At 40.8% G+C, this 27,204-nt stretch overlaps 3 protein-coding genes across 4 annotated transcripts in view; 2 read left to right on the top strand and 1 right to left on the bottom strand.

Moving 5' to 3' along the window:
* mmp16a (matrix metallopeptidase 16a (membrane-inserted)) overlaps positions 1-7,411 on the bottom strand; it is a 74,073-nt gene extending 66,662 nt beyond the window's left edge. For both annotated transcript variants that reach the window (XM_085172223.1, XM_085172224.1), the window contains exon 1: positions 6,872-7,411. In XM_085172223.1, coding sequence (XP_085028349.1) covers positions 6,872-6,997 — 126 coding nt within the window. In that variant the 5' untranslated portion in view covers positions 6,998-7,411. The remainder of the gene's footprint in view (positions 1-6,871) is intronic.
* The window catches only part of LOC146511036 (uncharacterized), a 189,776-nt gene that overhangs the window by 146,828 nt on the left and 15,744 nt on the right, over positions 1-27,204 (top strand). The window lies entirely within an intron of this gene.
* LOC146511037 (uncharacterized) overlaps positions 7,397-27,204 on the top strand; it is a 32,571-nt gene continuing 12,763 nt past the window's right edge. Inside the window, exon 1 of the mRNA XM_085173545.1 lies at positions 7,397-7,498. Coding sequence (XP_085029671.1) covers positions 7,397-7,498 — 102 coding nt within the window. The remainder of the gene's footprint in view (positions 7,499-27,204) is intronic.

The raw sequence follows: 27,204 nt of genomic DNA, 5'->3' as shown, positions 1-27,204 counted from the left end.
CAGTAAGCTGTGACCAAAGACGTGTCTTAGAAAGAAGGAGACTGACATGCAGGGAAAAATTCTGAACAAAACATAATAACAAGTGGCTGCTCAGAGAAAGTCAGGTGTGCGTGTGTGTGTGTGTGTCTGCTTGTGTACGTGTGCATGATTATGAATCATTTACGTCTGTGCAGGTGTTGTTGTATTTCTCCAGGATTGGGTGAACAGACTGACACAGACACCCCAGTGGCTCACAAATCTGCTCTCTTACCAAAGCCAAATGACGTCAAGAAATGGTGTGTGTGTGTGTGTGTGTGTGTGTGTGTGTGTGTGTGTGTGTGTGTGTGTGTGTGTGTGTAATCCATATGATTCCTCAGTGAGAAACGAGGGCGAAGCGCACCAATATAAATACACTCATAAATATGCCTGTGTGCACTCAGACACAGGAGGTGAGCTCATGCACACTAAGTGTACTGTATGTAGGAGGAAAACACGGCTGCAGGGAAACAAAAGCAACAATTTAATATCGACTTTGTTAAAGATAAATTGTTAAGGAATAGCCAGCCCAGCCACTGATGGAACACGAAGCCCGTGCCGCAAAAGGACGTGATGCAGTTTCAATTGGGGGCTATTTTGGAGAACTGTGTAGTTAAGTTGTTAATATCAGTGCTGATAACCACCGTGGCGCAGGGAAAGTAAAGAAACATTCAGCCTTCATTAACTGTAAATTCAAGGAAAAACACACCAAAGTACTAAGCACACTGTTTGAGTGCCAAGCAATTTCTGGGAAATAAAGAAAAAAAAAAACCCACACCAGTGAACGCTTATCACCAAAAATAGCAAATGAGGTCTGTTAACACTGTTTTCTAGTGTATGGTGTTATATTAAAACATAAATTCTCTCTATGACCTGCAGGACACACAGGCACATGGTGTGTCATCCACACACGTTCGCATCAATTGTTTTCCATTATTCAGATGCCACTCAGGGGCTGAGCATGCCAACTGGTAACATGAGCTGAGACGTGGGGATGAAGCTCTCCCATTCCTCACACAGTGACAACAGCACTGAGTAGTTTGCACTGGGCAGCACTTGAGCTTGGCTTTAGCCCAGTGGTGAAAGCAGCAACACTGCCTACCTATGTAAAGAATAGTACAGTAATAGTTTATTTAATTATTATAAACTTACTCAAGGGATAGTTTGTCAAGCATGATTTTGTTGCCACAGTTGGATGAGAACTTCTCATCCCATTCTTGTTTTGTGACCATTAAAAAATGACGCCAAATACAGAAGACAATAAGCTTTGATTAGCATAATGCCTAGCCCGGACTGCACAACATTTTTGCCCTTTATGACTGGGGGGGATGTGTATCACGCTGTCTTCGAGGACACGTGCGATGGTCATCAGGAAGGAGACGCTAGCTAGAGATTTGCAGAAAAACAAAGTGACACTGGATGTGTTGCTCAATTTCAGCTCCAACACCAATGCCAATCACCACATCGGTCAGTTCCAGTCACAGACTTGAAGGAACTGCCATCGAAGACACTGAAAACTTGTAAGAAGCTACTTCCTCTAATCGCAGCTCTGACTTTCAGTTGCTGTGACACACTATGAAATACAAAATGATCAAGTTGCATTTTCATTCCTGATGCAAAGCAACACCCTATTTTGTTTGTTGCAGGTCATAATCAGGCTCAATTCATGTAGTCTGACCTGAATTTGAAGCTGATTCAGCACAGCCATGTAGTTAAATGTTAAACTAGCAAGTTGGTATTAAAAAAAATTTAATCACTGCATGCAGCATAGGTATAACAATACGTTCCAGTTCAAGTTTGTAGGATAATTAATAAACATGTAAATACAGATGTTTAGTGATGTTGATTGATGCATTTATAGTTTTGGACAGAACAAAGCAAGCCATCTTCATTTTTCAATTATGCTAAGCTAACAAGCGTTTATATTTGTTACAAAGATGTAAAGTGTATGCTTCTGTTTTACACTTATGGCCCGTCCATTACTGTGCAACAAAAGGTCAAAGTTCTTATGATTATGATTTATGATGATCGGCTCTTTCACGATTCCTCACTAACAGGTGAACAAACAGAGCGAGCTGACAGAACTCTTGGTTGGAGTTAATAATCACAGCCGACAGTCAGCAGAGTCTAGCCAAACCACCTTTTATTAATTCATTCATCCATCTGAGAAAGGATGTGTTAACAGATGGGAGTACAACTTTGCGCTGTCTTTGTTGTACAGCAGATTATCTTTGACTAAGCAACTTGTCTTTGTCTCTAGCGAGCACAGTGGCATGATTCAAACACTTCAAACACTCAGAGCGCAGCTCTGCACCTGATGCCTCCCAGTGAAACACTGAGTGTAACCAAGGCAGCGTGACGCTCACCAGGCTTTAGTGGGTGCACATCGGTGTTGTTGTGCTCCAAGAGCATCTCAAATGTAAATCACAGATCACAGAAATACCTGCAAGCAATACAATTAACATTTTGAGTGATTCGGCCATCTTTGGACACAGATGGAAAGCAAAGCAATAAAGATGTATATGGTCATGTTTTTATAACATAATAACATATTTATGTTCATATAAACATATTCAAAGTATTCAAATTCCAGAGGAAAAATAAACACTGAGGAAATGTTTCAGACACACTTTTCTCTTAAAGTTGTTCCAGTGTTTTGGCAAAATTCTGCTTTTCTTCCTGTAACTGACAGGACACATAATCATCTTTGTAAGGCTTCTCCAGTGGAAACTTATATTATGTACACAATAAATGAGTGACTATTTGTAGTGCTCCATATTACAGCTTTATTGTACAGTATAATTCAACTGAAAATGTACTGTGAAACTAAACAGATTATTAATCTCACAGTGTGTCACTAACTAATAACAAAAATATGTAGATTAGCAAAGAAAATTAGGAATCAGCACATGCTACACTGGCAAACTTCTGGCTTCAATGTTAGCATTAGCATTATAAGGAACCCAGACAAAGTCCTTTTAAATACTGCACTTTGTGTCATGGATATATCTTCAGGAATGTCAGCATGCCATGTTAAAGTTGGCTCAGGGGCTTGCATGCCATGTTGCTAACATGATTTTTGATTATCTGAATAACCATCAAGTTGTAAGAAAACTAGCTACTTTATGCAACTATTTTTTGTTTAAATGATATACATTTACTTTACCTGGTAGCATGCTAAGCACTGCCACTAAAAGGTAGTGGTAAAGCATATACATACATATAGCATTAGTTGCTTTTTTTAATGTATTTTTTATTTTTTTATTTATTTCATATTTATATCCTGTTCATAGCCTGTACATAGCTTGTACTCACTACAGCCTGTACATACTTATAGTTATAGAATATTCATAACATACTTCATACCGTGTACATTATAACATACCATAATAGACCCATTTCTGTAATATACTTACATATCTATATTATTGATAATATATATTGTAATATATCTATATCATGGCTAAAGCACTTCTGGATGGATGCAAACTGCATTTCGTTGCCCTGTACCTGTACATGTGCAATGACAATAAAGTTGAATTCTATTCTATTCTATTCTATTCTATTCTATATAGAGGCTTTATTTACCGACCACTATTAAACAACAGAACAGAAGAAGAATACAAGATTAACTGCAAAGCGACAGATTGATGAAACATCTGTGAGACTATACAGACGGCTACTTTCAACTTTAGGAAAGAAAAGGAAGGAAAATTATTTCAAGGCCAAACTGTGTCAGGTACAGCTAGCAGACGACAAGAGTACCACAACTACACATAGTCATTTAAGGGGGATTTAAGGGTAGGAGGTGATCTTGGAAGAATAACAGTGTAAAATGGAATCATGCATTTCCTTGAAATGCCTATCTCCAGTGTAGTTACATTTTGGTATGTGTGTTAGAAGATCAGCATGAAATCAGATACACCAGAGGCTGATCAGCCAGTCATCCATCATGGCCAATCAGCTGAAAACAGCCGACTGGCCCATCGATCTGTGCATCTCTACTTCAGACAAACTTGGAGCGTGGCCGAGCACAGCTCGGCATGTCTCTGCATTTGTGACACTAAGTGGAGAAAGCGCTTATAAAATATTAAGTTACATTTCTCCCTCTAACTGTCTGATATTGTCAAACAGGGATAGGGGGAAAATCTCTCTGTTTTAATTACTCTGGATTATGTAAGAGCTAATGATAAAAATAACCTGAGATAAATCAACTGCCTGCAAGGCCCACCTACAGCATGACGCCTCGCAGAGAAAGCACTTACTTTATTGGCTGTCGCACAAAAAACGTTGGCTCATCCATGTAAAATCAATGTGGACTGAAACAGAAAATAATACTCACAAGGAGATAAACAAAATTAAGTCGAGCCTGAGCCATTGTTAATGGCGCTGTCCAATTTGCAGAGAGAATTACTTCAGGGGAGACAATCGAATGGACGAAAGCTGAAGAGCTTTCAGAAATCTTTCTGCAGTAGCCATGTATAGTGCTGAAGTGAGGTGTTACACGTTCCTATTAATTACTCTTATCACCGAGTGACAGGCTGTCCTTCCTGTGAAAATGTCATCCAAAGCAAGAGGAAACAGGAGAAACAAGTGGGGGAATGACAGCATTACAGCCACTTTGTCTGTGAAGTCAAATCCAGGAAGGTCGGCAGCAAAGGCTCCATCCAAAAGGGTGAGGTTTTCTAAAAGACCGCAGTCTGACCAGTAATCGCAGGGCAGGCTCAGGATGACCTCCCACCTCAAACCACACCTGTTAATTAGAGGAAATACTCATCTGTGTCTACTCTCTAGAACACTTGGTGTAGGAGTAAACACAGTCCTAACAGCTGAGCGAGTGGCTCCAGTGAAAGCAGCACAGTCTCCAAACAGAAACTGTTTAGAAAGATTGCGAAACTGCAGCCAAATTCTGCCAGCCTGGAGCGGGACTGCACAGCATGTGCTTTACTGTGACTTTGCTCTTCTTTGAATACCCCTTAGGATCAAATTAAACACTTTCTTTTGGGGGGTTTTCTTTAAGCCTCATTCATTGCTCTTTTCTCCCATGCCGGGCATTCCCACTTGAAGCAACTTGTCAGTTTAAAGCCCACCTGATGCTTAAATCAAACTTGTTGTTGTGCAGAGCAGAGTGCAACTTTCGGCAGCCTCGACGCCTCTCTCGTCTCATTTGTGACAAAGACGACAGCTAAATTAGGGACCAGAAAATGTCTCGCATTACAGCGGAAAGCCCACTTTTCACTAGCAAATAAATGAGAACGTTTGGAGGCTTTTTCAGTCCTCCACACGTGCATGAAAACACAGTAATCATAGATATCAAACTACTGTAAGCACGCTTGTGAGCTCGCTGGCATCTTTACCTGACAGGCACAGCAGGGGCTCATCTTGAGGTACTTTGCATTAATATGCACACTGGTGCTGTTGCATGTATTTGTAGGTTGTCAAAGTTAATCAGCTCCTGAGAATGACTTATTAAAGTTGAGAGACTTTGAAAAAAGACAAAAAAGAAAAAGAGAGCCACGACCGCTGAGCACATTCACAATTCAGTGACACAAAGAAACAACAGATGCAAGGGCTGGAGGTGGATAATAAGATTCAAGTGGAGGTGGACGACGTGGGAGAAGGGAACGCTCTGCGAGAGAACGATGATGTTAACGCTAATAATGCGTTTTTCATCAGGTTAAATGGAACCGAGCAGCACGGGTTATTTTCTTTTCTTTTTTTTTTACCAGAGATCAGGTCAGTGCTGCCTCTCTGCTTCTGGCATGCCAAGCTTGCAAATCATGTGGAAATGTGGATGTGGGACTCGAGTCACTGTCAGTACACATGCCAGGATGATCCTGTGCAGCAGCTCCTGTTTGCATGCGTGTGCATGTGTGAGAGAGATAGACAGGAAAGGGGCTGCTGAGCGCAGTGCCACAGCCTTCTCTGGATGTAAAAGGGGCAGACGTGCACGGCAAAAGCCACAGATTAAGTTGCACACCATCTTGAAAGAAACACTAGCAGAAGTTGGAGAGATTATTTTTAAAAGTCTGAGTCTCAGAGTTCATTGGCACAACACTTGTAGCCTAAAGACCTTCAACTACCCATTAAGCCGGGAGGTTGTTTCAGAATACAAGCTGCCTTTGTGAAGGAACCTTCCCTGCTTTGTTAAATTCTCATCTGGCTGCCCACATTGTTCTCTGTGACCCCATAAGATCTCCTTTCAGAGTGCAGAGTGAAGCCTTAGACCTGAGCTTGTTTGTTTTTTGTTTGTTTTTGCAGACACGGGGTATGTGAATGCAGTAAAACCACTAAAACACAAAAATCTCGCACATACCCACTCTGAATGTCTGCCCATTGACTTCTGACATTGTTGCTCATGCTGGCTCCGTTTTTAAAATCATAGGGTTATGCATTGTTTACATACCTAGATAAGAGTGGAAATGTTCTTTTGTTTGTGTGTTTTTAGGGGTTTTTTTACATTAAGGTAGCCCACATTTTGCTTCAATCCAAAATTCAATGTTTCAGCACTCTGAGAACACAAACAAGCACAAGCTGGGGAGCGAAATAAAGCTTTGAAACCCTCTAAGAATACCTGCACTTCCATTCAGAAATGCACATTCCTTGGGAAACTGTCTAAAAGCGGCTACCGAACTGGGTAGAACTACAACCCAGCTGGGCATCTCACAAAGGCTCTGTTGTTGTGGTTGGTGAAACATCAGCACAAGGGACTGGAGTTACAGAGCAACTCTAACACTTTATTATTATTATCATTATTTTAAATGAGGATAAAAATAACACAGTTTAATTTAACAAAAAAGTGAAGCTGTTGTTGTGCGGGAAAATCTCTTGGGTGTCAACAAATCAGTCCTCTTACCTCTACACTGAACGACTGCTCCTCTCCGTTCACGGCACATAAAATCCACAGCAACAACTGCAAGCATAACGTCCCCATACAGCAGCTATTAAGACATCTCCTACTGCGGAGCGCCAATAAAACCATAGTGACCCCCGCTGTTGGAGCTTATTGTCTGCGCTCAGTTTTATTTACAGGCGACACAGAGAAATGGGCAGCGGGAATAAATCCTACACATTTGGCAGCAACATCGCTGATGTCTCGCTGTCTCTCTTGCGGTGCCGAAAGCAGAGGACGGAGGAGAGAAATGGGCGAAGGAGCGGATTTGTCGAGCCCTCGCACCCGCTGCTTTCGCCGCGGTTTCGGGAGGAGGTTATCCCCGGGGAAAGAATCGCTGTTAACGCCTCTCAGGCGCCTCCTGGTCCCACAGTCCCCGGGTCAGTCCTCCGGTACACCGGCCGTTGTTCCAAGCGGACGCGTCCAGCCCGTTTTCTGCACCGCGCGGCATAGCTGCCCGTTTTCAATCGTGTTTCCCACCGAATGCGCATGTGCACACTGGCACGAGCGCCCCCTCCCATCCTCATCCTCATCAAAATCCCAGATAAAAACATAACAGCCCTCATCCTGCCAGTGCAGTTTGACACAAACGTAAGACGCGCTATTTTCCCACTCAGCATATTCTGCTATTGTTCTTCTCTTTGGGTAAATAAACACGCAGGCTTCCGTATTTGGCTCCATGGCATTTTTCACATGGCAACAAGCAGGGACAGCTTATTATTGTGCTAATATAACCAACTTTATTTCATAACTTGAGACGAGTAGAAAATTGTGACTGTTCATAAATGCCCCATAAGCTTTTATGATGTAAATATTAAACTGGGTAGCATAAAAGTGCAAGTTAAATATATTTTAAAAATAATAAAATGTTTACATGGTTTTTATATCTTTTTTTAATACCTTCTTCCTATACTGCTATGTATATTTAGATTTACATTCTTATTTTTATGATTTCTATCAGCCACAGCCAAGCTACATGTAATGTGCTCCTGTGCTCATGCCTATGGGATTTCTGTATCCATGTTTTAAACCCTCCTTTGCCAATAGAGGGCGATGACAGGCTCAGTGTTCAACCACCACCCTCAGTGTGGGTGTGTAATCCTACTCCGATATCTCCTGTGTGTCAACTTGGCTTCCAGTATAAGGTAATGATGCCATCAGGAGTGTTGTCACCGTAGAGAAAGTGATGTGTTCACGGTTTAAGAGTGCTCCTTTTACAAAGAAACCTTTCATCAAAGTCTCATCTTTGCATTAATAAAAGACTGTGACAAATCTGTGCCATTTATTATTGGTAAACAGAGTTATATTGCCTTTGCAATGGCACCTGGGTCCTCACTAATACACAAAAAGTGCCACATTAAAGAGCCTCTGTTTAATCTCCTCGTATAATAAAGAAGGGGCAGGCATAATGACCCAGGTCAATGATTTTCTACTTAAACTAACACCAGGGGACGAGGAACAAGCAGTATGTGTGCCACAGCAAAAGATAGGTGAGTCACACTATTAGGCTATTGATGAGAGTTGACTTTGCACACACACTCCAGCTTCATCCTGGGACAAATTCTCACACTAAATGGATAAAACTCCATGTAAAGTGTTGAAAAACATTGGGAGCGTCAGAACAGGCACAGTTTGGCTTGAACCCTGTGTGATCCACGTGAGTTCTGCAGGGCATCATGTCACGCTAACTCTTTAAAAAAACATCATCTTGCTTATTACACTTCATGGAGGAAGTATTAATTATAGTTTGCAGATGTAAGTTTACTTATCTGGACAGGAAATGACAAACACTTTGGAGCACTGTGTCACCTCATAGGAAAGGGTAAAATTTATTGTGTGTCTAACAAGGTGAAGCTCTGACTCATGAATTCTTGATTCTTCTTTCGCACAGCTCTGTTCTGAAGTGGTTAGGATGCCTCGTCAGTGATGAGAATGTAGACACCCAGTAGAGTATTTTAAAATTAATGTGACAAGCTTTCATTTCCAAACTTTAGAGATGATGATTATTAATTTACAGACAGATGTCTTGTTTAATAACTTGTAGAAACATCATGAAAGCATGCATGTATATTATGAAATTTTAAAAAAGCAGCTTCCTGGAAAGCAGTGAAATTACCAGGTAAAGATAAAATTAGATGCACAGTTATGGTAGATGCCTAATATGACTCACAAATTCCAGGAAGAATTAGCTAGTGGCAATAAAAAAAGAGAATGTAAAAAGAAAAGACGAGCTGACTCAGAGTACTTAAAGTCTCTACAGGTCGCATAAAATCATAAAAAGTATAGCTCCAATTTAGATAAAGATAACATAATGTATTTATGTAATCATAATTATGTAGAGCACGTTTGGCCAGATGTCACAGTGTGATTACAAAGCATAAAATGGAATAAAAATCAATCCAGAGATGAAAAAATATGCATTGAAAAACACTTAAATGTAACATTTTATTTAAAAGCAGTACACAAAGTACATAAATACATGAAAAAAACAAAAACAAAACAAATCTGCCACACATGTCTAAACATCCATCCATCCATTTTCTTCCACTTATCCAATTCAGTGTGATGAGGGGACTGGAGTGTAGCCCAGTTGTCACAGGGTGAGAGGCGGGTTACAAAGTGGTTAGGTCACTAATCTGTCACAGGACTAACACAGAGAGACAAACAACCATTCAGGGCCAGTTAAGAATCAGCAGTTAACCTAACCCCACTTAATTCATGTGTTTGGACTGTGGAAGGACACCAGAACGCCACACAAAAGACAGAGTGGATTCTAACCCAGAACCTTCTCGCTTTAAGGCAGTACTAACAGTAGCAACCACTATGCCACCATGTCTAAACAGATATGTTTTTATCTTCCATTTAAAAGAATCCATGAAACCAAGTCTTTTAGCAGGTGTGTGGGACAAACAGCAAATTTAGCATATTTGTCTGAGGGTATGCTCTGTGTGCATGAATAAAAATATTAAACTGGATCCTGAACGTGAGGAAGTATTTAAAATAACCCACAAGACTGCCTAAGAGAGTAAAAGCATACTACGATTGTTGATAAACAACAATATGAAGGCATACACGAGCATCTTTAGCTGCACATTTAAAGCTCTAGTCTCAGTTTTCTGAGGTTTGTTAGGTTCATCTGAACCTCCGTCTTTTCAGCGCTAGGCCATAAAAAAATGGTAAATCATAAAATTAAGGCATTCTAGAAGCCAAGATAGGAGATAAGCTGCAATGACTTTGATGAAAAATAAAGCTAAATATCTATCTAAATTTTTGATAATGAGTACTTCAAAGGCAACAGAAAAAGGCCACCTAGGCACCTTGCAGTTACTGAGTCAGCCATGAACTCCTCAGACAGCCCATTCTCACTCCAGAGGCTCCTCTGTTCACCACAGTATTATAAAGTTGAATGTAGAGCCAACATCCTAGCTAAATCTGACAGTTAAAGCTTTGTCCAAACTTGAAGGTGCAACTGGAAAATGATCATCAGCAAAGATAAAACAGAATTACTGGGGAAAAAAAGTATCAAGTTGTTGCAAAGGCCCAGTCCAAATCCAGACCTCATTCTGACTTCAATGCTGTGGAAGGACCTTGTTAGAACTGTGCAAAAATAATGTCCTGCAAACCAAAGCAAAGCTGTAGGGTGGGCTAAAAATTAATCCACAACAATGTTAGAGACCGTTAAAGCCATACAGAAAATTATTATTTCAAATTATTGATGCTAAAAGTGGTTCTACAAGCTACTTAGTCATTGGGTGTGCTTAGTTTTTTCACACACTAATTCTACATTGTGTTTAGTATTTGTTAAATCAAACTGTATTTACCTAAATTTAAGACCTGGTACGGACAAGATATGTTTTATTACTTCTTGATATGGAAAACCTTAGAACTGACAGAAGATGTGCCTTCTTTTTATCATGAGCCCTGTTGGACACCACAGGACAGCGGAGAGGAAAACCCTACAGAACAAAAGAAGAAACCTCAGTCAATGAAATTAATTAAGGTGATGATCTATCTTGCAAACCCTCAGAAGACCACCTCCCAAACTCTGACTTAAATGTGTCGTTATTTTATTCCTTCCCATATTCTTTTTCTTTTTTTCAGTGTTGTTTGGTAAAAACCTCTCTAGAATAAGATCACAGCACACCCTGGCATCACCAAAAACAATAGTTACTACTATAGTATAGGTATAGTTATTATAGTTATAGTATAGTATGGTATTGCATTCAGTGGGCTAGAGGTTAACTTAACATTTTACTTCATTTAGTAATGAAGGCAGTCATCACTGCCTCTGACAGAAAAATACAGTAAAGAAGAAAGAGGTGTTGAAATGCAGTTGTTAATAATAACAAAGGCTATCTTGGGATTCATTTTTGAGGAAGAGATTATGTCTGCAAAGTAACCAGTCGAGGCTTCTTTTACCGAGGCTTTAAAACTAATATAAGCGATCTTTAGAGGACAGACAGTGGAACTTGAACTCAGTGGCCTTCCACAGTCTCTGGGTCCTTTCTTGGGTAGCAGACATGTATTTATCTTTTTCTGTTCATATAGGATCCACCTCTTTTTGAAAATCCAGGGCTGTGACAAAATTGCTAGAGATGAATGGCAAATTCAACTGAACTCAATTTGAACATTTTCCATTCATAAATCCACTGTGCAGTTATTAGCACAAAAACAACTTCTCTTGTTGGCCATTGTGGTGTAATTTACTAACAGTATGAATACATGTTTTTCCTAGAATATATTGACTGTATGTTCCACAACTCAAAACCACTCGTGTAATCAGTGAAGACGTGTAATTTTTATTGCATGTGATAGTCGATGCTGAATAAACTGCACAAACACAACCCTGCTGAACTGCTCTGTCACTCATTCTTTGTGGGAGTTAAATAACTTCCTCATTTCATGCTCACTTTGTAACGATGCAAATTTACAACGATTTTTACCGTGTTAAAAATATGAAGTTTTTCTTTGTCCTCCTTGTGCTCATCTAGAAGTTTGTTGGATGGTTGAAATCATTCGCTCATCCACACTTCCCCTCTCTTTTTGCTAACTCTTTCGCACTCACCGTCTCTCTTCCTCTCCACTCCTTAATGACTTCCTCTCTCACTCAATAATCCTGAATACCCTATTTGAAAGGTTCTGGCCCTTTCCAACTGGTCCTCCCACCAGCGCAAAGCCCTGCCAGGCTCCTCAAAGCCTCCCTATGGAAACACGACTATGTCTCATAACTGCTGCATCTGCTCCCAGTCAGACCTCCTGGATCTCCTGGCAGCATGAATTTAAAGCTGCCCGTCTGTCTCCCTTTTTCAAGGAACAAAATAACAATAATAATAATTTTTTAAAGAGATATGATGAAGAGAGAGCAGTAGTTGGTAATTAAAGAGTTTCTAATCTCCTTTGGGGATAAGTAATCCCATTACACTTCCACATTGGATAATTGGCCAAGATGTTAAATAGACCACAGTTCATCAGCAAAATGTAATTTGAAACAGGTATTTCCCTCACTTTGTTGGGATTCATGACATGTTTCATTTGTGATGTGCTTCCTGACGTTGGGTGGGATCACACTGGCTCCTAACCCCTCTCCAGATGAAACTCTGGATCAGCCTAGCACAGCGTGGGCTTGACTCTTCAACAAGTTCTCAAATTGATTACTATGTTATCATATGGTACTGAAGCCAAGTAAAAGGAAAACTTCTCCAGTGAGAAATAACTCATGTGTTCCAACAACAGTCTATTTCACAGTTGGACCAATTTACTAGTGCCTGAACCCAGAATCATTTTGGGGTGTTTCTCACAGTTACTTTTCTTTTGAATGAAAACTGATCCAACTCATAAACAAATGTCAGCATTACTTCATTTAATCTTAGAGTATCTCATGCATCTCACATTACAACCATAACATACAGCTGCTGTTTTTGTCTAAGCTGCCGTGTTGCCTTATAGTTGTGTGTGAATAAATGCATGTTAACTGTACATTGGTTTTGTCACCCTTATGTAAAGCCCAGCGAAAACCCAACAATCAAAAGAAAATATTCTAGGATGCTCGTACTTGGTGATTAGCTAGAAAGTGTTTGTAGACAAGTCAGCATCTTCCATGTAAACCATGGTCAAATGTTGCAATTTTCCAGTGGCCAAAGCAATCATAAACAGGTTTTTGGTGCAACACCCACGACCAACTGATTGCATTCAACGACTGCCAACAAATTCCAGAGACCAGCGGGATCAATAAAGTATTCTGATTCTGATGTCATGACTGAGGTCTAAGCACAATGAAGCATAACAAGTGTATGGTGATTTTTTTTAACAACTCCGTTTTGAGTGAAAGGCTTCTATTTTATTAGGCTGTTACTTAGCATTAAATAGTAGACATATATATATCGTACAGCCGCACGCACAGGGCGATCCGCGGTATCTCGTTAACGGAGATTTGCCGCGTTATGGCGTTAATGTCACTTTAACGAGATTAACACTGACAGCACTAGTGGGAACACAACAAATATGACTGCACATTTACGCCGACATCATCCTAGTGGAAAGACAAGTGGAAGCAGACAAAAACAACAAGCATGCATGCTACAAACTTTACCCGAGTAATTTAGACAGCCGTTAGCACATGATTCTCCTTATGGGGACCTGATATGTTTAATATGCTGCTGAGAATATAGCCCAGAAGAAGCGTATAGTATAGCTTTTATTCTGGAAAGAGCCATTTCTCTGTAATAAACTCTCTTTTCCAAAGATGAGTGATTTCTCGATCAGATAGATTAATTTTTTTATTACTTTGTTGTTTCAGCAACATTAAATTTAAAAACTGTACTTTTGAGTTAAAATATATATTTATAATTATAATAAATGACAAATTAAAAAGGCCTGAAAATTTTTTTGCATCGAAAAAATATCGAACCGTGACACCAAAGTATCGAACCAAACCGAACCGTGAATTTTGTGTATCGTTGCACCCCTAATATATATATATATATATATATATATATATATATATAAGATATTTCAAAATCAACAAAGAGCCTTCATTTACTTGAAAGCTTATTTTTATGAGCAATAATTCCCCCACCCCTGTGAAAAAAAGATACAGTTAGAAATTTCTGGTGAGACAAACGTAGGCAGCATGCCTAGGAAGTTGCATAGAACATTGCACGTTATGCTCACCAAACCTCTAATTTTACCGTTGCAAATTATGGCCTAGATCGACATTCAAGAGCAAATGACACAGGAAAGCAGTACATCTGGGTCCTTGGCTCCAGTCGTAGCCCATCAATGATGTGATTGCACCTCCTTCTAGGAAGTTTTGACATAAGGCAGACAGCTGATCTCCATTAACCCAGCCATGATGTTACTATCCGTGCCATGTGGCTCCATCAGAGCTGGGCACTGGCTTGTTTAAACTTTGGACACAGGCAAACAGTAGAAATGGGTCGGCTCGGTATAAAAATAACCCGATTACAGCCCACACATTGCCATCGCTAAAACAGACTGGATATTTGCATAATAAATGTAGTCATGCAGTCAGCTTCACACTACCAAGAAATGATAGGGCTCCAGTGATCTGTATTAAGACATATGAAATATGTGCATGTGTGCAGCATGCTTCACCAGTTGACTCAAAAACCATAACCTGATGGATATCTATGAATGAGATCAACTATTTAGTCGTAGGGTGGTCAGTAGATTTGGCAGTGAGTCAGTTGGGAGGACAATGATTTTTTTGGCTTTGAATCCTGGCAGTCTCTAAGCTGATAAAAACATAAACCCCAGTGAAAGGGACATGGAGATAGAAGAGAGAGTGAGAGAGAGACAGAAAGAGAAGGTGTGTAGGAGGGCTGTGAAAATCCAAGCATGGGATAGCACACACTGCACGCTGTGTGTGGACTTAATGTTTCAACGCAAGTTGGGGCTGTGACTTCATTGCCATTATCTAAGAACTTTCAAATTACCTTTTAATCTGTGAAGTACAGACAGCACATCTATACATTATATTTATCCAGTGTACCAAAAAACGGACACAGGACATCCATACCTTTAATCTACAGGGTGGGCCATTTATATGGATACACTGTAATAACATGGGAATGGTTGGTGATATTAAAGTCCTGTTTGTGGCACATTAGTATATGTGAGGGGGCAAACTCCTCAAGATGGGTGGTGACCATGGTGGCCATTTAGAAGTCGGCCATCTTGGATACAACTTTTGTTTTTTCAATAGGAAGAGGGCCATGTGACACATCAAACTTATTGGTAATGTCACAAGAAAAACAATGGTGTGCTTGGTTTCAACGTAACTTTATTCTTTCATGAGTTATTTACAAGTTTCTCTTTGTTCACAGCCATTGACATGTCGAAGAGGTTAACACGTGAGGAGCGGATCGAAATTGTGTTGATATCTGGTGAACGCAGTAACCGGGTCATTGCAGCAGATTTCAATGCAAGACTCCCTACGAGACCACCCATCTCCCATGCTACAGTTAGCAAACTGCTTGCTAAGTTTCGTGAAACTGGTTCAGTGTTGGATTTACCAAAATGTGGATGCAAGAAAACTGTCACTAATGAAGAAACATCAGTGGCTGTCCTAGCTTCATTCAGCAAGAGCCCACAGCGTAGCACTCGCCGCATGTCACTGGAGAGTGGTATTAGTCAAACATCCCTTTGGCGGATATTAGCTACTCACAAATGGCACCCTTACAAACTCCAGCTACTGCAGCATCTCAACGAGGATGACCCAGATCGGCGCACAGAATTTGCAGAATGGGCAAAACAAAAATTGGAACAGGACCCTCAGTTCACGCAGAAGATTTTGTTCAGTGATGAGGCAAACTTTTATGTGAATGGTGAAGTTAACAAACAAAACCACCGCTATTGGTCTGACACTAACCCACATTGAATGGATCCCTCCATGACTGTTGGAACAACAAAAGTGATGGTTTGGTGTGGTATATGGGGTACAACGTCCATTCTTCATCAATGGAAACCTCAAGGCCACTGGATATTTGAAATTGCTACATGATGATGTGTTTCCCTCTTTATGCACTGAAGCTGGCACGTTCCCTGAGTTTTTCCAGCAAGATGGTACACCACCACATTATGGGTGCCAGGTCGGAGCATTCATGTTGAATGGCCCCTAGTGTCTCCCGATCTGACCCCCTTAGACTTTTATCTTTGGGGTCATCTGAAGGCAATTGTCTATGGTGTGAAGATGCGAGATGTACAGCACCTAAAACGTTGTATCCAAGATGGCTGACTTCTAAATGGCCACCATGGTCACCACCCATCTTGAGGAGTTTGCCCCCTCACATGTACTAATGTGCCACAAACAGGACTTTAATATCACCAACCATTCCCATTTTATTACCGTGTATCCATATACAGTGGGGCAAAAAAGTATTTAGTCAGCCACCGATTGTGCAAATTCCCCCACTTAAAATGATGACAGAGGTCAGTAATTTGCACCAGAGGTACACTTCAACTGTGAGAGACAGAATGTGAAAAAAAAATCCATGAATTCACATGGTAGGATTTGTAAAGAATTTATTCGTAAATCAGGGTGGAAAATAAGTATTTGGTCAATAACAAAAATACAACTCAATACTTTGTAACATAACCTTTGTTGGCAATAACAGAGGTCAAACGTTTACTATAGGTCTTTACCAGGTTTGCACACACAGTAGCTGGTATTTTGGCCCATTCCTCCATGCAGATCTTCTCAAGAGCAGTGATGTTTTGGGGCTGTCGCCGAGCAACACGGACTTTCAACTCCCGCCACAGATTTTCTATGGGGTTGAGGTCTGGAGACTGGCTAGGCCACTCCAGGACTTTCAAATGCTTCTTACGGAGCCACTCCTTTGTTGCCCGGGCGGTGTGTTTTGGATCATTGTCATGTTGGAAGACCCAGCCTCGTTTCATCTTCAAAGTTCTCACTGATGGAAGGAGGTTTTGGCTCAAAATCTCACGATACTTGGCCCCATTCATTCTGTCCTTAACACGGATCAGTCGTCCTGTCCCCTTGGCAGAAAAACAGCCCCATAGCATGATGTTTCCACCCCCATGCTTCACAGTAGGTATGGTGTTCTTGGGATGCAACTCAGTATTCTTCTTCCTCCAAACACGACGAGTTGAGTTTATTCCAAAAAGTTCTACTTTGGTTTCATCTGACCACATGACATTCTCCCAATCCTCTGCTGTATCATCCATGTGCTCTCTGGCAAACTTCAGACGGGCCTGGACATGCACTGGCTTCAGCAGCGGAACACGTCTGGCACTGGGGGATTTGATTCCCTGCCGTTGTAGTGTGTTACTGATGGTGACCTTTGTTACTTTGGTCCCAGCTCTCTGCAGGTCATTCACCAGGTCCCCCCGTGTGGTTCTGGGATCTTTGCTCACCGTTCTCATGATCATTTTGACCCCACGGGATGAGATCTTGCGTGGAGCCCCAGATCGAGGGAGATTATCAGTGGTCTTGTATGTCTTCCATTTTCTGATGATTGCTCCCACAGTTGATTTTTTCACACCAAGCTGCTTGCCTATTGTAGATTCACTCTTCCCAGTCTGGTGCAGGTCTACAATTCTTTTCCTGGTGTCCTTCGAAAGCTCTTTGGTCTTGGCCATGGCGGAGTTTGGAGTCTGACTGGTTGAGGCTGTGGACAGGTGTCTTTTATACAGATGATGAGGTCAAACAGGTGCCATTCAAACAGGTAACGAGTGGGGGACAGAAAAGCTTCTTACAGAAGACGTTACAGGTCTGTGAGAGCCAGGGATTTTCCTTGTTTGAGGTGACCAAATACTTATTTTCCACCCTGATTTACGAATAAATTCTTTACAAATCCTACCATGTGAATTCATGGATTTTTTTTTTCACATTCTGTCTCTCACAGTTGAAGTGTACCTCTGGTGCAAATTACTGACCTCTGTCATCATTTTAAGTGGGGGAACTTGCACAATCGGTGGCTGACTAAATACTTTTTTGCCCCACTGTAAATGGCCCACCCTGTAGAATGTTTTCACTGATGTACACTCCCATACCGCCATTGCCTGGTTCCAAGTCCAGGATGAGAAAGGAGGATTGGGCGTGGGGCTAGCCACCCCTCCCTCTAAAAAAAAAAAAAAGCCATGCTACAGAAACTGAAACAACATCCCAAGTACATCCCAACAACTGCCTGAATGGGAAGACTCCTCTTCAGTGGGGCCCGTGACGCATGCCGGTGTAAGCCTTCTGGAAGCAAGCTCGCCAACAAGTCTTCCTACGACCAAGGCCAAAAAGTCCGTTGTCGTGGTGTTGTTGCGGCCCTATGGTCCACCGGGAGTCTACCGGCTTGATGATGATGACACTCCCATACCTGTTATAATAACCTTCATGTCACTTTTTGGGACTCTTGCTGTGATATGATGATGTCTATACGCCGTGTAAACCTTCAGTTTGTCTCACTTTTAGATTATCTAGATTCAGATTTTCTCTTATCCTACTTGTCTCTGATGTTTCACATGAGGTACCTCCCTGCCTGTAACATTTTTTTTAAATTGCTTTGCTCTGATGAATTCAATAAGAAGAAAATAGTTTAATGCTCTATGGCATTATTATGTCGGACATAATAATCGTTAAACTACTTGTCATTTATTCACTTTCTTTAACATCAACTGTCTCAATTTGTGTCTATTGAGCATTAAACTCAATCAGAAAACTGACACTGGAGAGTTTATTTACACAGCGATACCTGTGGGTGGTGCAGTTACAGTAAGACAAACTACTAAGATTTAGTAACAGGTAAATAAAACACTAAGTGACTTTTTTTCTTAATAACTTGGGTGCTTCTTTGTCGGTTTGATTAAGACCTCAGTCACAGGCTTAGAGACCTGTTGGCTACTGCTTGGCAACCACCGATCACCATGGAAAAATGTTGGAAAAACATACTAGAAAAAATAATAACATTTATATTTCATGATCAGATGGTGAGTGGTTGCTGGAGGATGCTAACAGTCATATACAGGGATGATAGTATGGTTGTCATAGTGACCAGTAGTTGGCACAGAGGGTAAATACTTGCAAACTACTCGCTAAGTGACAGTGAAACTGGTGCAAATGTTAGTGCTCAGATGCAGCACGTCTTACTTCTAGAAACAGTCATGAGTTTGAATTTAAGTGCATCATGTTCTTTAGTAACATTTGCCAATTTCCACTTCCAGTAATGGCAAATGTAACATGGGTCTAAATATTGTAAAATGTAGTAGGCTCTTACTGCACCTAACCTTGGGGTTCCCACTTTAAATTGTCCTTGAAGACTAACTTTAAACAGTACTTAAAAAATTATTTTTGGATCTGATAAGGCTAGACACTGTAATCTTCAAAGTCCCAGCACTGGAAGCTTACAATGCACACACAGCACAAAAATGGCTTTGGGGAGATTTTCCCTTGTGATTGGTTGTGGTTACAGCAGCTCTGAAATCCTGTACCTGCCCTGCACCGAGTGTTTTCATAATTCTTCTATGGGGCAATAATTCCAACTGCGCAGCCACCCATGGGCCAAAAACCTCAAACCTATTTTCACCATAAAATTGGAAGTGGGTCAGCTGGTGCAGTTGGCAAACATGCTCTGAGTGGCTCAGAGTAGCCAAAATGTCTTTGTCAAACGTGCTCTTTTGGGACTGAGGCAGACTTACGTCATAACAGAGCTGTTAATAAGTTCAGTGTCAAAAACTGGAACAGAAGCATAACATTCAAGAAGGCAAGGCCACTTCATATTTCCTGGATTAAAGTAATGGCGGTATATGGAAAACATATTTAGTTTGTGTTCTGTGGTCAGTAAATTTTAAAAGATTACTTTAAATTTGGCGACAGTAAGGTGGACCTTGTAAAGCCTTGAGCTGAGCCTTTTAGCTGTTGCCATCTTGTTGTTTTGAAAGTGGATATAATGAGGTTTGACTGAAGACCAAAGGAAACTGCATGTTAACATGGTAAAACCCTATCACAGTGGTGTCCAAACCCAGGGCTGGAGGGCTGGTGTCCTGCAGGTTTTAGATGTGTACTTGTGTCATCACAGCTGATTTAAATGGCTAAATGACCTCCTCATGTCTTGATGTTCTCCAAAGGCTGGCAATGAACTAATCATTTGATTCAGGTGTGTAGACCCAGGGTGAGATCTAAAACCTGCAGGACACCTCGAGGCCTGGAGATGGCCAATTACAAGGAAGCCCTGCTTTAACATCTTTTTTGACACTAATGGGAACATATGGAACAAGAACAACATCTAACATATTAAGCCTCTGTTATTGTCGGTAGATTTTATTAACTGTGAACAGAACCAGGGTGTTTCCCAATGTTTCCAGCTTGAATGTTAACTGTAACCAGTTATTGGCGTAGTGTTGTCATAAATGGCCAGAGTTGTATTGCTGCTCATCTACATTGCTACAAAAAATGTTAATATATTTATTCTCATACTGAGCCATTAATATTGCAAACAGCACCAATGAATGTGTTTTGTATAGACACAACAAAAAAGAATTGTATACATTATTTAATGATAGAGTTTTTTGTTTACTTTTGATATATAATAATGAAGAAGCAGAGAAAAACGCCCCAGAAAAATAAACAAGAGTGTTGTGTTTCCACCAGGGTTCGAGGATTTTTTTTAAAATAGGGGTTCGATGAGGACAGGAAATCAGGATATTTGAAATAAATAAAATGAACCAAATGAGTGTAGAAAATATTTACATTTTTCAGGCTCTAGTGCTGTAGGACTGCAAGGAAAGTAAAACCTTTTCCCCCTTAAGTTATATTTAGGACCTGTTGCAGTTATTAACCTAAACTACATGCTGTTAGCTTATGCTACTGTCAGAGTAGCTAACAGTAGATTAGCAGCTAACTTTAGCTTAGTACTTAAAGTAATAATATTTCAAGACTAGTAACGCTGTCTTGAAATAAGATGACAATTATTATTGCAAATATGAAAAGAGAACTTGATGTGGTTAGTTATACTTTCAGAGACTACCCTCCAGCTTCAACAGTTTAGGTGGGGGAGTTAGAGTATGTAGTATGTATGAGGTATCCACCCAATGTTGTAGTTGTTTATTTGTTGCCGTATTATAAAATGTTATAAAATGTGTTGTAAAAGTAGTACAGATTGTTCTCCTTTTTAGCCCGTTTCTGTCTGCAGGTCAAATCAGGAAAAACATGATTTCAGGAGATCTTGAAAACGTGAAAATGCCATATTTTTTTGTTTTATGGAGCAGCAATATCAGAGTTCAAGGAAGACTGTGTTCACCAAATAATAAAATAATAAATAACTAAAGCTTTAAAATAAATGGTGGGAAGTACAAAGTAAAATATTTGAATCCAGGGACATCTGCCTGACTATATTTGTTTTAAAACAGAATAAAAGAAAAACATTTTTTCTGAAATATATATGCTGGCTGTGACTTTGGATGATATTCCCAGCCTGTTGTCCAGCACAAAACAACTGCTGGATTAAAGAAAGTTCAGCAGTTAGAGAAGTGTGACTGCATGAAAGTTGAGCAAGGCACTCACCATGCTACTGTGAGTAATTATGATTGATTATAGTTTCCTAAAGCGGTTCTCGTGTCGGCCATCTCCAAGCACTAAATTGGGTTTTTGCTCTGGGCAGCATGTCACACAGGGCCACTTTAAGAGTGACTGTAGCCTACAGAACTGGGTAAGCCCAGAGCATTCGCAGTTAGAATATGAATTATTGCTACGTTATGTTAGATGAGCTTTATTCTTATTCTAAGTGTGAGTGTGGCCTGTGGACTGAACAGGCTGAACAGTGAACACCTAGACCCTTCGGACTGCTGATTAAGCTTGGGGCCAGTCTGGGCCCCATAAGATTTTTCAAATGTTTCAGTTGTTGGCTCAGACTGGCTGGGGTTGTGAAGTGTGAAGTACAAGACTTAACAGTCAGCAAGTTTTTTTGTCCATTCAGCTCAAGGGAGGGAAAAAAATTGACTTTATTTTTAACAGCACTACTCACACTGAAAGTTTGAACCAGCTTTGTCTGCTCCAGTCTGCATTAAACTTAATAAAGGTGACTCAGAAAGTGCGTTCTACACCACAGCTAATGTCCCTGAAATTGAATAGTTTGTTCCTTTGCCCATCCTCCACCTCTTCACCAAGTCTTGACTTGCTGATTAACAGACAAATGACTATGATGACACTACGATCACTTATTCCCTATTAGCTCTTGCCTTAGTGGAGAAATGACTTTTCAAATAATGTCAGTCATTTTATACACAACTTATATTTTGACATTTTCCCGTAAAACACCTTTTTTTGTTTTGATGCGTCAGTAGAATCCTGGAGGCTGCACAGAAAAGAGCAGCCTCCAGGATACCCGATACCCGATACCGGTATCGGGTATCGGCCTCAATACCGCATTTTCTAAAGTACTCGTACTCGTTAAAAGTCCCCCGATACCACGGTCTGAGACCTGTCTATGTTTGAGCGGCATGTAAGGGGTTAATCACAGGCGCCTAGTGCCCGGCCCCAGGCCCCGAGTGCCCGACCCCAGGCCCCGGCTGCAGCTCAGAGCTGAGAGAAGGGCAGGCGAGACAAGTCAGCCGTGTGGAACTATTTCAAAGTGAACGAAGACGCGAAAACAAAGGCGGACTGCAAATTGTGCTCAGCGAAATTGTCCAGAGGAGGCTCAAAAGGTAGCGCATTTAACACAAATAATTTAATCAAGTACCAAAATCCCAACACGACAACGAGTACAAGGAGTTTACCCATGCTTATTTACCCATGCTTATTAGCACAGAGGAGCATAGCTGATGCTATAGCAGTGGGACGGAAAATAGTTGGGCATTTTAAACATTCTGCCTTAGCCTACTCCCGCCTCGAGGACATTCAGGGACAGCTCAACCAGCCAATAAAGAGACTGCAGCAGGACGTACAGACGCGCTGGAACAGCACGTATTACATGCTCCAGTCCCTCATTGAGCAAAAGCGAGTGCTGGGCGTGTATGTGTCTGAGCACGAACTCCCTGACTATCCCACCGCTCACCAATGGGCTCTTATGGAGACAACTGTTGCCATCCTCGCCCCCTTTGAGGAACTAACTAAAAAAGTGAGCAGCTACGACGCACTAGCCTCTGATGTCATCCCAGCTGTGACTGTGCTAGTGAGACTTCTAAACAGAAAAACAGACGAACAAATTTAAAATTAAATTTTGTTTTTTATAATTATTTATTCTGTAATATGTTGCATACAACATGCTTTTCATTTTAAATAAATGTTCTTAATTCCAAACTAGTCCCTTGTTGTTGTTTTTTTTGTTAAATTATAGGACTAAAGCTGTTACCTGTAAATTTAAATCATGTTTTTATTAAGTACTCGGTATCGGTATCGGCGAGTACTGAAATGCAAGTACTCATACTCGTACTCGTTTCCAAAAAAGTGGTATCGGTGCATCCCTAGCCTCAGAGCATCCTAGACATTTGTCTACAACAAGTCTTCTTCATCGGTATCCACTGCACTTTACTGCAAGTTACAATTTTGCTGAGATTCTCAACAAATTTCATATTAATTTCTGCATGATTTGGAGTTTTTTGCCTCTGAAAATCCATCAGTGCAAGCTGTTTCTTTAGAACTGCATCAACTGAATCAATAACCATTTTAACCCGAACTGCAGCAGGCACGACAAGCAATTAACAGCAGTTACATCAACTTGTTGTTGTATATTACTTATAGATTTAGCTAGGTACAAATTTTAAACAGCATGCTGACACAGAGCTGCAATGTTATTTCTTTTGAATTGTGTTTCAAGTCTAACATTTACCTTCTTATAGCCTCATTTCATCTCCACCAGCTTCCAAGGAGAAATTCTATGTCTGTGTTGTTCCTACATCAGTCAATTAACTGCTTTACCTCTGTCACTAAAACTGTGCAGTATGTCTTTCCTTTGAGGCCTTCAGGTAGTCTGGAATTTTCCATCTGCAGAACAGAATAAGAGGCTGAAAGGAGCTAAAATGGTGATGGGACCTACAGCACTTAGTGAAAATTTGTTTATATAATATAAAAACAATTATGATCATAGCAGCTTTGATCTAGCTATTGTTAAGATCAATCCTGAGGCAACAAGTTTTATCAATAGCGTATTAAGCGTATTCAGTGCCTACAATTAATTTGCTGCTGATACTGTTGGTTTTCTTAAAACTTAACCCTGCTTCAGTGGACACTGTGCACAGCTGCAGGTACAAGTTTTAACAGTACATCTAATGTATGTAAATGCAAAAAGCAAAACAAAAAAACAACAACAACAACCAAAAAACATGATAGGGTAAATTAGCCCTAGGCCAAGAATAATCATGAGCTGAAATATGCCGTGGGATAAACCATTATCCCGCAGATGCTTCTCAGATGAATGACCATATTTAAACAAAAGGGTTATGACATTAGAGGCCTTTAAAAATGTTAATTGCAAGCAAAAAAAAAAAAAGCCCTGGGCTTCTAAACGCACATCTGCTTCAGCGGTTAACAAACTCTTCATGAGGAAGACAGGCCACAGACGTACAGTATAGCTGATATGAACTGAAGACAGAAGGACTTGGGGGAAACGAGTCTCGCTATTAGGCTGAGTGAACTGGGAGTTCTGGTGAGCAGACAGAGGGCTCATGTTTCACTGGGCAGCAAATGCAAGAACGTTTCCGTGTTTTGTATGGTGCAGCACGAAACACAACTGGGAGTGTTCAGAGGAAAAGAGGTGGGTTTGCTGCGCTTGTTAACACTAAATAATGTAACCTCGTTAAAAAATGCCTCTTTTAAAGAGTGCACCTGCAGCTCAGACATTAAACTGGACATAAGACTGCCAATCTACAGCTGTTTCAAACCACTTCAAGCTGGAAATGTATTTTATCTGTTAGCATCTGAAGTAAAAATAAGAAAGCATGATAACAGACTATTGCAATGACATATACAATATTTTTGTTTATCACATTTCAACTGCGAATGATGTACTCATAGTTCAAACTGTTTATATCGGTTTGATCCAATAAGAAAAAGTTATCATTGTCAAGCACACCAACATTGTCATGAATACCTGTTGTCATAAGACGGAGTCAGTTTGATACCAGTCTGCAATTGAATGGGAAGAGGATGGTGATTGCATGCAACCTGTTTCTGATAATACAGCAATTAACTGCGGTAAATCATCAAAAATTATGTCCCAGTTGGTCTCTGCATAGACAAAAACTCACTATTAATTTAAACGCCCTTCAATGGCCTCCACAACATTTAAGTACCTGAGATCAGGGTCCATATGGAGCGGACATGAATAAAGAGAAGGGCAGGGATCGTATTAAGAAACATATGGGAGCTTTACAGATACATGCACAAGCAAACTGACAAAGTGTACGTGCTTGTCAGGGAACAAGCTGGCAGCCTCACCCCCCGGACAACATGTCATTTCCTGGCAACCCTTCCTACACACACATGTGACGGCATCACAGGAAGCTCACCTGCTGCTTTTGACCCTGACTCATAAACCAGAACCATAAACCAAACTGCCAACTGGGGTGAGGATGATGTACAACCTCCGTATGTGTGTGCTGCACCAGTTGGATTCCTGCACCAAGGCTGTTATAGGTCACATCCTTTGATATTTGCAACAAATTGACCTTTAATTCTAAGTCATATACAGCTAGTGTGATCTTCAGGTGCTGCATACACATGAGTATGATACATTAAGGCTGATTGCTGTAAACGCTTAAGAGAGCTCATTAACACAATCGTCCAGGAGAAGAGGATGAAATTTTAAGATGAAACACATCTCCGGTGTTTAATTCCGCAACTCCACAGACTCGTAAAAGTAGAGTTTCAACGTCATTCCCTTTCACTAGATACGGATAAATAACAGGATTGTTTTTGAAGGGCAGATAGGAGAGGTGCTGGTGTCGGGCTAAACCATGTGTTTACACGCAGACAGACAGTTGATTTCACACTGTAAATCTTTCATTATGTAACTCCATAGAGGTTTACCACAGGTGGGAAAGCAGACTTTTAACTCTCAGTTTGGGTTGTCTTGAATGTGTGGTGTGGGTCAGCAATCTTCTCCTGGAGGATAACGAGCTCCCCTTGATGGGCAGCTCGCAGCGTGGAGGCAGGGGCACATCAAAATGCCACCGCAAATAAATTCAGGCTTCTTGTTTGTGTTCTCCGTGGCAGCAAACAAATCTATCGAAAACATATTCACGATAAGAAGATATATTAATTTTAAAGGTCAGACCTGTCTGAAGCAGGTAGTTGAAGATATCTGCAAATATTACATTATCCATGTATTGAAACGCTTGATGCTGGAAGGTGTCCGCTGGATAAACAAACGTGTGGTCAACCGATCGAGCGGTGGGCCTCTGCATGCAGACGGAGGCTCGAAGTTTGAGCTGTTTCTTATTTAAGTCCACAGAAAGGAAAAGGGAGATTAGAATGTATGGAAACATATGCAGACAACCACAGCTACTGTCTGTTTTTGAAGAGGGCTGATCCACCCCTGAGGATTCCATGTCCCGATCCAAAACTGTGGTTTTTAGATTTTTATTCTTTACTTCCTAATGAGAGCAGGAATAGTTCTCATTTAAGCAATATGCATCTCCTATTTGCCTCTTTGTTGAGGCATGTGAGTATATTGCAAATCTGTGTGAGTCTGGACTTTTCTGTGTGCACACTTGATGGACTTATAAGGCCCGCTGAGATCATCATCATCATCATTAATCCCCATTACAAGAGCAAACAATGCTCAATAGCTCCCATTCTGTTTTCTTTTAATCCAGTCCATGTCATCCGCCACTGGTGGCCTGATGCGGAGCCAAGCAGCTGCTGCCATCAGCTTGCTATCATACTATCTTTGCCCCACATTGCTGTCTGCATTATTATCCACGTCACCCCAGTATGGGCTTGCAGCACATGACAGCTTAAAGTTTTATCTGAAGCTATGATTGCCAATCTGTGTGAGCTGTAATCAATGGCTAATAACCGTTGAGCCAGCCCAGCCAGTCGTTTGGACAGCCAGGTGCAATTGGATTATCTGATTGGGTCGTTTGCAATTTGTCTAGGCGGCTGGTGAGCTCTTTAGCCAGCTGCAGGGTGTATGTTCCAAGTGGCAACAGCATAATCGCTCTAGTGGTGCTTCAGGGGATGCGTGGGTGCCTGTGAAACAAAAGGTCATAAGCTCAAAAACATGCAAACACAGAGTCAAACTGGACACAGGTACTAAAATCCAGGATTGAAGCTGTGTTTTTCTTCAAATGAACAGATTTTTTGTGTGTATTTCGACAACATATGTGGTCAG

This window comes from Neolamprologus multifasciatus, chromosome 9 (genome assembly GCF_963576455.1).
Source record: "Neolamprologus multifasciatus chromosome 9, fNeoMul1.2, whole genome shotgun sequence".
In the NCBI taxonomy this organism is placed as follows: Eukaryota; Metazoa; Chordata; class Actinopteri; order Cichliformes; family Cichlidae; genus Neolamprologus; species Neolamprologus multifasciatus.
Note: the sequence above shows the minus strand (reverse complement) of the source record. Positions and strands in the feature narration are given on the sequence as shown.